General features: G+C 39.8%; 1 protein-coding gene across 4 annotated transcripts in view; it reads left to right on the plus strand.

The window, feature by feature from the left end:
• LOC121496031 (zinc finger protein 197) overlaps positions 1-11,172 on the plus strand; it is a 72,643-nt gene extending 61,471 nt beyond the window's left edge. The window contains exons 3-5 of one of the 4 annotated variants that reach the window (XR_005989099.1): positions 400-544; positions 5,343-7,629; positions 9,219-11,172. Coding sequence is in view for 2 of the 4 variants with exons in the window: in XM_041764215.1 (XP_041620149.1) it covers positions 400-544; positions 5,343-6,589 (1,392 nt within the window). In the remaining 2 variants the exon portion in view is untranslated. Of the gene's footprint in view, positions 1-399; positions 545-5,342 lie in introns of all 4 variants that reach the window. The other 3 variants (XR_005989100.1, XM_041764215.1, XM_041764216.1) reach the window with 3 other exon arrangements.
• The last annotated feature ends 2,758 nt before the right edge of the window (positions 11,173-13,930 follow it).

Here is a 13,930-nt window from a genome sequence, read left to right on the forward strand (position 1 = left end):
AGCAGGGCTCCTCGCAGAGCCCCTCCCCCTTGGATGCCTTTTGTTTCTTTATTTCTTTCCTCTCTCCCTTCCCCCCCTTCCTACCTTGATAGAAGCGTGAACTTTTCTCACTGTAGCATTCCAGCTGTTCTCTCTTTAAATCTCAGACCGAATTCTTAGATTTTCAGGATTATTTGAAGGTTATCTAGGTAATTTGGTGGGGACAGGTGACTTGGGGACCCTACTTTTCCACCATCTTGCCCTGCCTCTCCTTTTTTTTGTTTTTAAATGTTAAAAAATTTTTTAAAAATCTTTTATGGTCTTCAGGAATAGGTCCTTACATTTTCATCTTCAAAACTAATCATACCACCTCCCCCTGACAATCCACTCATAAACTGACCTGGGCTTTGTTGTCTCTAGGGTCCAAACATGTTCTGGGACATGGCTGTCGTCCTGAAAGCAACACAGGAGGCACCTACTGGCTCAACCATTGGCAGCTACTCATTACCGGGGACCTTGGCCAAGAACGAGATACTGGATACTCATGGGATCATGACCTCTCTAGGCAAGTTTTAACCCCCTGATTCAGAATCTGACCTTTGGAGTTTCTCCATATCTATTTAGAGACTGGTGGTCTGATCTCCTAACTTGAGAAACCTAGAGTATTGAGGTATCAAAACTGTCAGGGAGAGCTGGCTAGAAGAATGCCAAAAGATACCTGTGCATTTGTCACAGGAAATGGCTCATTTTATATGTAGTCTTAAGACACCAGATAGACACGGGTGAACTTTAAATTCACGTACTCTTCATATGCTTCGTGTTTATCATTGGTTGGTGAGCCTGCAAGAGAAGCCAGCTAAGGTCAGAAGGGTCAGTTTTTGTTGTGATTTTGAGGAAATGTTGTGTAGATGTTCCTTTTTTATAGATCTTTGTGCAGATTCCAGGGGGGTTTTGAGCAGTTGTGTCAACTATACTCATGTTCAAAGCTAGGTCTTAATAGAGGGTACTAATGGTTGACTTATCACCTGGTTCTTTCTCTAGGCTGGGACTCAGGATATGTCTGACTAGCAATGGCAGAAACTTACCTATAGAGGAGTGATGTGTCACTGTGGGTCAAGGATGTGGTAGCCATGGGTCCTGTGTTGTAGAAGTAATCCCTGGGTGACTGCCAAGGCCCTTACGGCACTCGAATTCTAGAAATCTGGCTGGTACAGAGCTACACCTGAATATTTTGAACCCACTCTGCTCTCTAGCCCATTCCTCAGACTGACCAGGTCACTTTCTTAAACCAGTATAGGATTATCACCTTTCATCTTCTTGTCTCTTCTTTAATTATTCCTCATCAGCAGCTTCTGTTGCCTATTTCCTGCTCTGTGTTCCATTCTCTCTGGTGCATTCTGTGTATCATCACTTCTTTTTTTCTTTCCTTGCTTTATCTTTCATTCACATCTTAACTCCAGCAGTAACACCCATCCACCAGGCATGATCACTGTTTCCCTTCTTTGCTTCTTACCTCAAGACCCTTTTCCCAGCCAAGATTGACCTTTCTGTGTATTGTCAGCTGTTTGCATAGCAGCAGGTAACAGCAGGGTTATAAGTTCTACAAATTAAGAGAAATACCTGAGTGTAGTTGCTGCCCTGCCTTTGATAACTCTTTGACCTTGAACAAGTCCTTTCTCTCTCAACCTCCATTTCCTGTTCTTTCAGCAAGACTGTATTCATTCAGTGCATACAGGATCTTGTGGGGGCCCCCGCTTTCTGTGTGCTGGGTAATGTGATAGGTGTTGGGGATACTGAAGAAGATACAGTCTTGCCCTTCTTTTTAGCTCTCACACAAATGAAGGAGAATAGTTTCATCTTGATGATAAAATTGTAAAATATGCATGAACATGCTTTGAAAATTCCTGGTGGTTAACATCTGAGAGAGTTTTATCTACAGCTTCCTATGTATTAATTACTGTTGAATTTATTAAAGTTTAAAACATTTAAAACTCAAGTTTTTAAGCATTTAAACATAGCTTATTTTTATTTTACTTATACATCTAGGAGATTTTTATAAAAATGAGAATATTTGTCCTTTAATTCATGTTTAGTGAAGCCTCAAGTTTTACAGATTAATATTTTAAACTTTTTAAAACGTTTTGCTCTATCTACATATCAATTTATATAAAAATTTCCTTATTTTTATTCTCAAATATATAAAATGTATTATATTTCAAATTCAGTATATATAATTTTTAAAAATATTTCAAATACCTAAGTAGGCAGACTTAACTAATCTTACGTATAAAATCTTACTATGAGATCCCTGGGTGGCGCAGCGGTTTGGCACCTGCCTTTGGCCCAGGGCGCGATCCTGGAGACCCGGGATCGAATCCCACGTCGGGCTCCCGGTGCATGGAGCCTGCTTCTCCCTCTGCCTATGTCTCTGCCTCTCTCTCTGTGTGACTATCATAAATAAATAAAAATTTAAAAATAAAATAAAATAAAATCTTACTAATCACACTTTTGTAAACCTAATGAATTTGTAGTGACTTACAAATTTAGTAAATCAAATTACCATTCATATCTTATAATAGAGTCTCCAGCTAAAATGGTAGACCTAGATAGCATTTTAGATCTCTTTTTTAAAAAATGAAAAAAAAAAGTATTGATTTCAAAAGTTGTACTTTGCCTGTCCTCTAGTTCATCACAAGTACATTTTTAGTTATTTTCTTTAGTAGGGTTACAATAATGCTTCAAGGTCTAAAAAAGGAAAAATAACTATCTCAAGCCAAAGGTACAGGTTCTACATTATTGTGGTTAATTAATAATGCAAAGGGATTTGAGCTTGAGTACTCAGAACAGACCTTTCCTTTTTTTAGATCCTGGGCATTGGCCAAGATCCTAGCTCTTCATCCCTGTAATGGAAATGTTAAATGACTAATATGTGGAGACCTTGTAGGCCACAGTTGTATCTGCTTCTGTAATAATCTTGACAGAAAACATGATGCAAATATAAGTAATTGTTTCTGTTATTGGTTCTAACTGGTTCAGTAGTTCCCACTGGTCTTCATCTTTCATGGCTTTCTAGTATTCTAAATCTTATGGTAAAAAGGGTAGGAGTGAGGTCAGGGGATGAAAGTGAGGTCATAGATTGAAGTTTTCTTGGAATTTGTTCTTGTTGGAAAGATGCTTGGTGGGGATAGGAGGCCCCCAGTGTCAGTGATACAGAGCTAAAGGAAAGAAGTAGTAGATGGAAAAAAGCAAGGAGGGAGACATTAGAAGGGAAAGAAATTAGGTGAGATGTATGGGATAAAGAAAAGTAGAGAACATAGAAGAAAGTGTGCAAAAGAAAAGCAGAAGAGATATGAAATAATACAAGGAAAAAATCAGAATATTCCACTCACACTGAGTTGTAATATAAAAACCAAGAGAGGAGAGATGAAGAGGCAGTAGGGAAAAGAGATAGAGGGGAAAAAGTAAAATAAGAAAGAAGATATGAAGACAGATGGTGACTGCACTTAGGGTGGTGAGCATTGAGTAATGTATGGAATTGTTGAATTAATATGTCATACACTTGAAATTAATATAAGACTGTTAATCATACTTCAGTTAAAAAAATTTTGAAAAGACAAAAATGTTAGGGCAGTTAAGCTACAGGAAGAAAAATAGAATAGATACAAGAAAGACATCAGAAGACCTCAAAAGAGTAGGAATGGAAAGAACTGGAAAAAGACTAGCATTTCAGAATTTGTTGTCACATTCAGTTCTCTGCCATATGCAGGCCTTGCATTGCCCTTTTCCAGCACTGCCTATCTTATCTGAATGATTATGATGGGAGTGTCATGTAACTGTTGTTTTAACCAGGTAACCATACTGGGCTGTTTTCCTGCCCCCACCCCCCCATCATGTTTTGTATCCTGACATCCCTGTCTCACTCATCTCCTAAGTTGGAGAGTTGCCCTGATCTATGCTGGTGGGATGTCTTACAGATGCTGGATTCTCCCCCTTGCAGTTGCTGTATGACCTGCAGCTCACAGCTTTCCTGCTCACTTCTAAGTTCACTACCAGGAGGAATATCTCCCCTTTGGAGGCTTGCCTCCACTGCTTGCCCTTGTTTCATGTGCCTTATCTTGGTAGTGTTCCTGAACTTGGTATAATTCAAATGCTGATGAAGAGTTTATGAACGCTAGGCTGCATAGGTGCACATCATTGGGTCAGGGGTGATAGGAGTGGAGAGGAGACACATAAAGAGTTACTATGTTAAAAAAAAAGAGTTACTATGTTACTGACTCTAGGACCCCTTTTCTGACACAAGGGTTCCAAGGCAGTTTTAAAACTTCAGGATGTTTTGATACTGGCATAAGGGAACAGGCTATACAGTGTCTCAAACTTAGAAGGGTCAGCTTTCCTTGACACAAAGCAGAGCTGTTTGCTCAACACAAGTGTTGAGCTGTTTACTCTGTTCACATTCTTCCTTAGTCCCTTCTGGGGTTACCATCTATCACCATAACAACTCCTATCCTCTAAGGATCTCCATCTTTGCTCCTGGGCCCCAACACGTGGACCCATAGCACTAGATGTGAGGCTCAAAGTCACTGCAGACTCTCCAGAGCCACTTCCTGTGCTCAGACATTACTGTAGAATAACTTGATTAATCTTCTCCTGGTTTTATGAGATACATACTGTTATTGTCCTTATTTTGGAGATAAGGAAACTGAGGCAAAGAAGTTAGGTTAGTAGCCCAAATTCCTACAGCTATGTGGCAGAGCAGGCGTTTGAAACTAAGCCGTCTGGCTCCACAGTCCATGTTGTTAAGCTATGTGCTACATAGCCTCTCAGTGTTTCAGGTGCTCTTAGCTGCTCTGGTCCTTCTGGCATCCAGTGGACCCTTTCTGTCCATGCTTATCTTTACTTGAATATCCAGCTTCCTCATACACAAAAGTCTAAGTTGCATAGATTTTCATTTCTAGGGTCAGAATGTCCTTAATTAAGTGGTGGGTTGTAAGCAGATCTACACTAAGTAGCTAACGTAAGGAGGCAAGCCTGGGAGAGTAGTGCCCTTCAACTGGTCTTAATTGTAAGATCAGTCATTACACAACCAGAGCCATCTGAAGATGGCTTTCCTGCATGAGGCAGTGTTGGATGTCCAATGGAGGTAAGTGGAAGTGCTGGAAAGACCACGAATCAGTGGAGTCTGCTCTGGGTGTGGCAGAAGAACCTACAGGGGAGAGGTGACACATCGGGGAATTCTTTTCTTTGATGAAGCCATTTTACACATACACCGAAGTCACATACATCCTGACATTTGTCACTTGATGATCCTGTTCTTTTTCTAGGCCAGAATAAGCTGACATTTATACTTTTGTTTGTTGTTTCAGGTGCTGAAACCAAGAACCCACAGTTATTGGTTCCAAAAACTGAGATATGTGATGAAGCAGAAAAACCCTTCATAATATCAGGAAGAATCCAGAAAGTTAATCCTCAAGGACCTGAGTTAGGAGAAGCCTGTGAAAAAGGGAACATGATAAAGAGGCAAAGAATTAAGAGGGAAAAGAAAGGTTTCAGACATATGGCAGTGAAGGACTGTCATGTACCTGAAAGCTTCAAAGTAGAGGAAGATCAGAAATGTCAGCAGTCTGGGGAAAGATACAGCCTTAGTTCTAGCTCTGTTAAAAATCAGAAAAGCCAGCCTGGACAGAAACCTTTCACATGTAGTGTGTGTGGAAAAGGCTTTAGTCAGAGTGCAAACCTCGTAGTGCATCAGCGAATCCACACTGGGGAGAAACCCTTCGAATGTCATGAGTGTGGAAAGGCCTTCATTCAGAGTGCAAACCTTGTCGTACATCAGCGAATCCACACTGGACAGAAACCATATGTATGTTCAAAATGTGGGAAAGCCTTCACTCAGAGTTCAAATCTGACTGTACATCAAAAAATCCACTCCTTAGAAAAAACCTTTAAGTGCAGTGAATGTGAGAAAGCCTTCAGTTATAGCTCACAACTTGCTCGGCACCAGAAAGTCCACATTACAGAAAAATGCTATGAATGTAATGAGTGTGGGAAAACATTTACTCGGAGCTCAAACCTCATTGTCCACCAGAGGATCCACACTGGGGAGAAACCCTTTGCCTGTAATGATTGTGGCAAAGCCTTTACCCAGAGTGCAAATCTTATTGTACATCAACGAAGCCATACTGGTGAGAAGCCATATGAGTGTAAAGAGTGTGGAAAAGCCTTTAGTTGTTTTTCACATCTTATTGTGCACCAGAGAATTCACACTGCAGAGAAACCCTATGATTGCAGTGAGTGTGGAAAAGCCTTCAGTCAGCTATCTTGCCTTATTGTGCATCAGAGGATTCACAGTGGAGATCTTCCTTATGTGTGTAATGAGTGTGGGAAGGCCTTCACATGTAGCTCATACCTGCTTATTCATCAGAGAATTCATAATGGGGAAAAACCTTACACATGCAATGAGTGTGGCAAGGCCTTCCGGCAAAGGTCGAGCCTCACTGTGCACCAGAGAACCCACACTGGGGAGAAGCCCTATGAGTGTGCCAAGTGTGGCGCGGCTTTCATTTCTAACTCGCACCTCATGCGACACCACAGAACCCATCTTGTTGAGTAACAGGTACTGGTTACTCCAGGCATTGATCGTAATCCACTAACCCCTAATTGGATATGTCTTTGCTGTTTTGTTCCTCTGTAAAAATGAGGCTGCCATGTTCTTAAAAGTAACAGTTTTCAGGAGTACATCACAGAACATAAGGATTTTGGAGACTGACTTAAAGTGAAAGCTAAGCACTTAAAGGCAGGGACTGTGTTTTTTTGAGCTGTGCCCTCAGTGGTCCTCCTGTTTGAAATGGAATGTGGCTTTTTTAGAATTTGGTTATATAAAGCTAAGTGATAAAGATCCTATTTGAGGAAAGGTGTTTTTGTTTTTTTTAAACCCAATTTCTTGAGCAACAGGCAGGTTTTTGGTATAGGTCTGCTTGGAATTCTGGAGCTTTGATCCTTGTATTCTAGTATTTTGGGTTAAGAAATGATGACTAGTTAAGGAAACCACTTGGGGTAGCAAATCAATACTCACCTTTGAACTATTTTATAAGCTTTCCATTCCTTAGGCAATCTTCTCCTAAAATGGATAGAAGTAGGAAACAGCTGTTTCCCCTGTTGTCTATACCTCATGAACCTTGGTATGGTAAAGCTCTGGGAGGGTCTGACAAACCTCTTCCATTCTGCAGTCTGAGTGGCCAAGCACTTGAGGATTGATGGAGACAAAACACTGGGGCCAGGGTGTATTCATTTGCTAACAACAACTCTTCATGTGACCCTAACTTCATTGCATTCCATCAGAGTGAGATGCTTCTAACAGTCCCTTCACAGAGGGGTCAAAGAATAAAGCTTGCTGAAAGGCCTCTTCACATTATCTATGCTTATTCTGCTCAGGCCCAGCCAGGGGGGGGTTCACTTTGGGTGTCATTCTCACTTTTTGGCTGGTCTTTAGAAGAAATAATGGAGTCCTAATTTTGAGAGGACCAAAGAAGGAAGTAAAGGGAGGCGGGGAGGTAGAGTGGGACTCCTAAGGTCTTATTTATTTATTTTTTTTTTGAGAAGTTCAACAGTATTGGAATGTGAAAACTTAGAAGGATGAAGAAACTGGCTAAGGTAAGATAACCTTTGTTACTATTGAGCCTTTATTCCTGGAAAAACAATTTATAAAACTATGCAATAGGTAGAGTTATGTAATATTGCCTTGTATTTATATAGAACTTAATTCCTTGTTTATACACCTTCAAGTATAGAATCAATCCTCAGCACTTCCCTTAAACTTTCACACAGATCCTTACCTTAATCCATAGAACACTGAAAGGTGTTTTCCCCATCTAGCTGAGAGTGGTCAGACAACAAAGAGCAGCCTACATTCAAATCCAGGACTTAAACCAGGTTCTCTGTTCTGCAATGCTGTGTCTAACCACCTGCAATCCAGGTCTTTCACAGAGCCTGAGAAAGGGGTGAGGAAGCTGAGATTTTAGGACGTGCCTTAGGTAGTGTGACCCACAGAAAGCATCAAATCAGACTAGGATTGGAGTCTCCTGGTTGTGGGTCTGTCTCTTCATCCCACTCAGCAAGCAAGAACATACTGTAAATGCCCTGCCTGCTGACAAGCAGTCTGGTACAACTCATGTAGAAGTCCCATCTTTGGGACTTAACTGGCTCATTTGTTTTGTATTTAACAGAGTACTTTCATGTATAGAAGGCATAAACAATGCTTGTTTATTTCCTCTTTCTCTTCCCCTTCAACTATGGTCTTTTCATCCAAGCATGTGCACCTTCTTTTCCCAGTTTGCACACTGAGTCATACATAACTATAAGAAATTAATAGGATTCGAAAGTCAGAATAAGAGATGCTCATGTCCTCTGTGACTGTTCCTGTCCCCCAGATGAGAATGGAGAGATCCAAAGATAACACCAAGTGTTTGCTGAGATTGGGAACAAGCTTAGGTTTTTACCCCTGCAGGATCAGGAAGCCCAGTAGAAGAGCGGGTTTGAAGATTTGGAGTAAATCTGACCTGGACCTATCAAGAGACCAAAAGTGTACTTTCCTTGAAAGATACAAGCCAGGACTTAGGATCCTTAGGACAGTTAAATTCTTCTGGTTTCACACTATGTTTATCCTAATTTAATGTTTTCGTGGATGATTGAGATTTCCTGGCTAAAGATTGCTAGTCATAGGCAACTCAGAAAAGGCTGTGCAGGTGATTGTGATGTAAAGCTAGATTTGAAAATCACCCAACCTTGCAGTGAAACAGTGATTTTCACTTGGCTGCATGTTAGAATAACCTAGTGTACTTAAATTTTTTTTCCATTCCCAGGGCCAACTTTTTTTTTTTTTTTTTTTTCCAATTCTGGAGGGAAACCCTTTTGGGATCACATTGTGTGACGAAGGTAGTGGCCACTGCAGTCATGTAAAGTCTGCAGGCCATGAATGCATGTGATCAAAGGTGGAGTAGGAAAGCCCTAGTAAAATCTGGATGTGCGGAGTACTCTGGTTTCGGCAAAACAGGATACAACATTGGCTGCACTGGATGTCCTATACCTTGGTTGTAAGGATTCTGTGCCCTAATTTATTTGTATTTTAAGTGAATATACCAAACACTATATATATATGAGCAAACCAAGTTTTACACAGCATACTTTTATATTCCTCATTCAACAAAATGACTTTTTACACTTCTACTGTATTTCATCTCCAGGTCTTGGTTTCCATAAATCTGTACCCAGGTTCAAGACTTCTCCAATCCTGCATAAATTATGTGAGCCTATTGGATTACCAAACAGACCAGATCCTTAACTAACAACTCTTATTTCCAGTTAATTTCCAGACTTTAAAATAAGTTACTGCTCTCCTTTTTCTGTATGGTTTCTGATAGATGAGAAGTGACTACTACTTGGCACAGTTGGCTTAAGTTTTCATTTTCCCAAAAGTCAACCCCTTTCTTGGCTTTTATTTCTAGAAGCGGATCAGAACTCTGAAGCCCTGATTCTTAAGTTGCCAAGAGCTATCAGAGTTCTAGCTATCAAAAATCCAGGCCAACTGATGAGTACTAAGAAGACAGCCAAGAAGTCATGGCAACAGTTGTGTATTAAGGAGAACATAGTGATATGGAAGTGATGATAAAGTCTTGTACTTTGAGGGGCTCAGGGGAGGAAAGACTCATTGAGACACACACACACACACACACACACACACACACACACACACACCCCTACACTTAACATGCCTCAGACCCATGAATCTCCAAGCTCAGGAAGAGGTGTTTGGACAAAGCTAATATAAACATAAAGATGTTCTGGGTCCCTCCCTCACCTAGATAGTTATCCTTTCATATCTGTCACTTTGCTTGCTCTTCCATCCAGTGTGCTCAATCTTTCTGGGGTCACAGTCCCTTTGAGGATCTAATGGAGGTTGTGGATCATCTTCCTGAGACCTGCAGATAGCACATTCAGTTTTTCCCTCATTTGTGGTGGCTTATAGTTTCCCTAAGGCCAGTTCTTGAATCCGCTAGGGCATAAATGTCTAGTGACATTAAGAAATGAGGTCAGAATCTCTAGATGTTGCCCAAATACAGTCTCAATCTTGCTTTTCCTGGATTCCCTCCTTTCCCCTATTCCCTCCAAATAGCATTATTCGGCACCCAAACTGGAAATCCAAGAGGTTATTTCTGGCTTTCTCTGTGTCATTCTTTCAACAGTTCTTTTCACTCTTTGTGGCAAACATGGTGCTAGTTCCTGGAGTACAAAGGCAAACAAGGCCTACCAAATCCTGGTGTCTCAGGAAAACTGTTTCAACCCCTTAACATGATTTACTAAGCTCTTCATAGTCTCTTTCCAACCTTATCTCTTCACTTTGCATGTATTTTTACTGCAGCCTGGAGGCATGTGCTGGCTTTTCTCTGTGCCTTTGCTCACACTGTCCCTGATGTTTATTACCACCACTTCTACTTGGCCTCTGTCTACTTTGCTGAACTTTAGATTTCTTTTAAGATTTGATTCCAGTCTCATCTTTGGGAACCCTCTGACTAATCCTTAGCAAGTATGTGTATAGACACACACACACACACACACACACACACACACACAGATAGATATATACTTAGAAGTATGGAAGAGCATATGGTATGTATCCACTTTATGCTTTAAAGTGAAAAAAAAACTTGGATTCATAATTGTGTATATAGTACAGTTCTCATATAATGTTTCATATACTATGTACTGTTAAAAAGTAATAGATAAATTATCTGAAGGAAATAAAAAAAATGTTATAAGTGGTTAAGTGACATGTTCACAGCCATACAGAATTGCAGAGCTTAGACTCAAACTTGGTCCTGTAGATTATAGAATTATGGGTGATTAAAAGTCATTTTTTTCTTTTTAAGTAATATTTTCTATAAGGAACAAGAACTTTATAATCAAGAAAAAATTATATTTACATATTTAGTTCTATTGTATTAACTCTAAACAGTATTTTAATTCTGTGTTTTAAGATGTGGAATATACCCTGCCATTTCTTTCTCCTTCCCCTTCCACCTCTCTGCCTCTGACAATGTCAAGTCTGATTCTTGAACTCTATTCTGTAACCATAGATAGTCTTTTATGCTTTGTTTATTGATTTGCTCTAAATGTTGAAAATAAACAGCATGAATGTAATGTAAATGTTTACTGCAGATTAAGTAGCTTACTGAGGTTTATATATATTATTTTACTGGAGTTTTTAGTTGCCTTTCTTTTCCCCTTATACTGGTTGCTTTTAGCACACTCTGAGTGATTTTCAGATTCTTCATCTAATTAGATACTCTATTGAGTCCCCTTTTTTCTCTTTAAGAGACCTCTAGTTTCTAGCTTCCCATGCTAGTCTGCCCTTGATGTTTTCCTGCCCCTTATTTTGTTGTTACATGGGGCTTTGGTGTGTACTGAATTGTACATGTTGCTCTTATTTATTAACTCCCTCATTTCACTGCAGCACAACTTCCAAGTCACTTGCCAAGAAAGAGTATATGGAAGACAAAAATATTGAGTGCTTATATATCAAAAAAACATCTTTTTCTGTCCTCCAGCTTGATTGTTACTCTGGCTCTGAAATTCTACATTGAAAAATTAATCCAGAATTTGTAGATGCCTGGTTCCAGTCTGATTCTTATTTGACAATCAATAAATACTGTTTGCATTACTGAGATATTTTCCCCCACCCAGCCCCCATCCCTGAAAGCTTTTATAAAGTCTCCTCTTTATTCTTGTGCACTTAATTCTCCAGTGTACTCAGTGGAATTTTTCAATCTAGTGACTCAGGTTACTTCTATTCTTGGAAATGTTCTTGTGTTATGTGATAATCTCCCCACCCCTTTTTCTCTTTTTTAGTCTTTCTAGAATCTTTATCTGTCATATGTTGGACCTGTGGATTGATCCTCAGCTACTTTCTGTGTTATTACCATGTCCTTGTTTTGTGCTATTTTCTGAGAGACTTTTGTTATTTTTCAACCTGCTTAGCAAATTTCTTATTTTGCCAATATTAATTTCTAAAAAGCTTTTCCATTTCTGTTTGTTCCCTTTTTGTAGCATACTATTCTCATTTTAGAGACACCTCTCAATTCTGAGTGTTGTAATTAGAAGAGTTTTCTTAAAGGTTTCTCTGTCAGCAGATATCTCACCCCTTCATGTCCTTCCCCTGGGTCCTTTTTTCTCTTTGTTTACTCTCATTAGAGACTTTCCTCAAATATGTTGTGATTCTTACTGACATAAACAAATCTGTATGTGTGTATCAAAAGTCCATTTGAGACCTCTGTGTGTGGTGGGAGTGGGGTTTGCTCAGTTAAGAGGCTTTCTTCTAGAATACTCGGAAGGAAACAAACTCTTCCCTGGAAATCTTTCAGCTCTAGAATGCTATCTTTTGTCTGGGGCTTATATGTTTCGATATTTTGTCTGGGGTTTAGATACCATAAGTGCTTCTGTAGGAGTGGGAGAGAGGAAAGTCAAGTGTTATTAAAGGCTTTTGGTTAATGCCCTTATTTTTATCCTCACTTCTCCCTTCTACCCTTAATGTACCTGGGGTTTCCAAGTCCCAAGTTGCTTTGGGATTTGGCAGGGTATGTCAGCTACCTCTTTCCATTGTATTGCCCTCAGCGAGTGTTCCAAGTTCTTACTCCCTCCATGCAGCCTTCTCCATTTTCCATCTTACAGAGATTTGTTCCCCTTATCACATCATTATTTATACATTTTAAGCCATTATAATTCATTATCATCTTACGGGAAGATAAAACATTTTTAAAAAGACTGTTGATATGCTTTTATATTGCACTACCACTTAACTATCCTAAAAATGAGTATTTTGGCAGTGATTTATATACTTGTCAGTGTTACAGTTTTACCAAAAAAAAAAATCCAAGGGAATAATTAAATTATAATATGATGGAATATTATGCAACCACTAAAGAGCATAATTTAAAGGATATTTAGTGATATAAAATGTTCCTGGTATTAAATGGAAAATGCTAACTACAAAATTAAATGGTAGGTACAGATAGCTCAATTTTCTTAAATATACGTGCATAGAAAAGATGAAAAAAATAAGTACATAGGGTGGTTAATGGTTAAATGTCACTGCTTTGTCTATATTTTCTACAATACACCTCAGTTACCTTTATGACCAGGAAGGGAAAAGCTAATAAAAACACAAGATGATGGCTCATATGGAGTGATGAGACAATTTTGGGGGGTGTGGTAGTAGGGAGCAGCAGAGTAAGGGACTGGGGAATAAAGAAACCAGTTACCAAGGACCTAATGGCAGATGGAGTTCATTAGGGGAATATATGTAACCTTAGTGATTGTGATGTATACCTGGGGCTCGGCTGGTGAGGGGAGAAAGAAATCCTGGAGACCATACATATAGCTTTTGTCAGACTACAAGGGAGATTCTGACTCAGGCAGTGGCCGGGGCAAGAAGAGAATGGACAGATGGAGCGAGCAGGCCTTAGGGGCATGAAAGATTAAGCCTCAAATCCCCAAGCCAGAAATCAGCTCCACAGCCTGGTGAAACATGACTTGTGACAAATGGGTCCTGCCCAGGCCTAAGAAGCCCTGGTTTCCTTGTACTGCTCTGGGTCTGACCTGTGTTCACAGTAGTCAGTACTTCTGAGGTGTTGGGTGGGGATTTGGGAGATGCAACTCAAGTCCTAGCACACTAGTAGCAAGGTTGTAACAACCCCATTTCTTAAGGGGTTCCTGTGTGGGAGACTTAATGCCAAATGTTCTTTATTTCATTTAGTCCTCACCTGAAGAAGGAAGTTCCTTTATAATCCCCATTTTCAAGGAATATCTTCACAGGATTAGAATAACTCAGGCCAAAGTTTGTGCCCCTTCCTCCCAAGCTACTTTCTCCATGTCCCTCCAGAGACCTTTCTCCTCAAAAGTT

The sequence above is a fragment of the Vulpes lagopus genome, chromosome 7, assembly GCF_018345385.1.
Source record: "Vulpes lagopus strain Blue_001 chromosome 7, ASM1834538v1, whole genome shotgun sequence".
NCBI classification, from domain to species: domain Eukaryota; kingdom Metazoa; phylum Chordata; class Mammalia; order Carnivora; family Canidae; genus Vulpes; species Vulpes lagopus.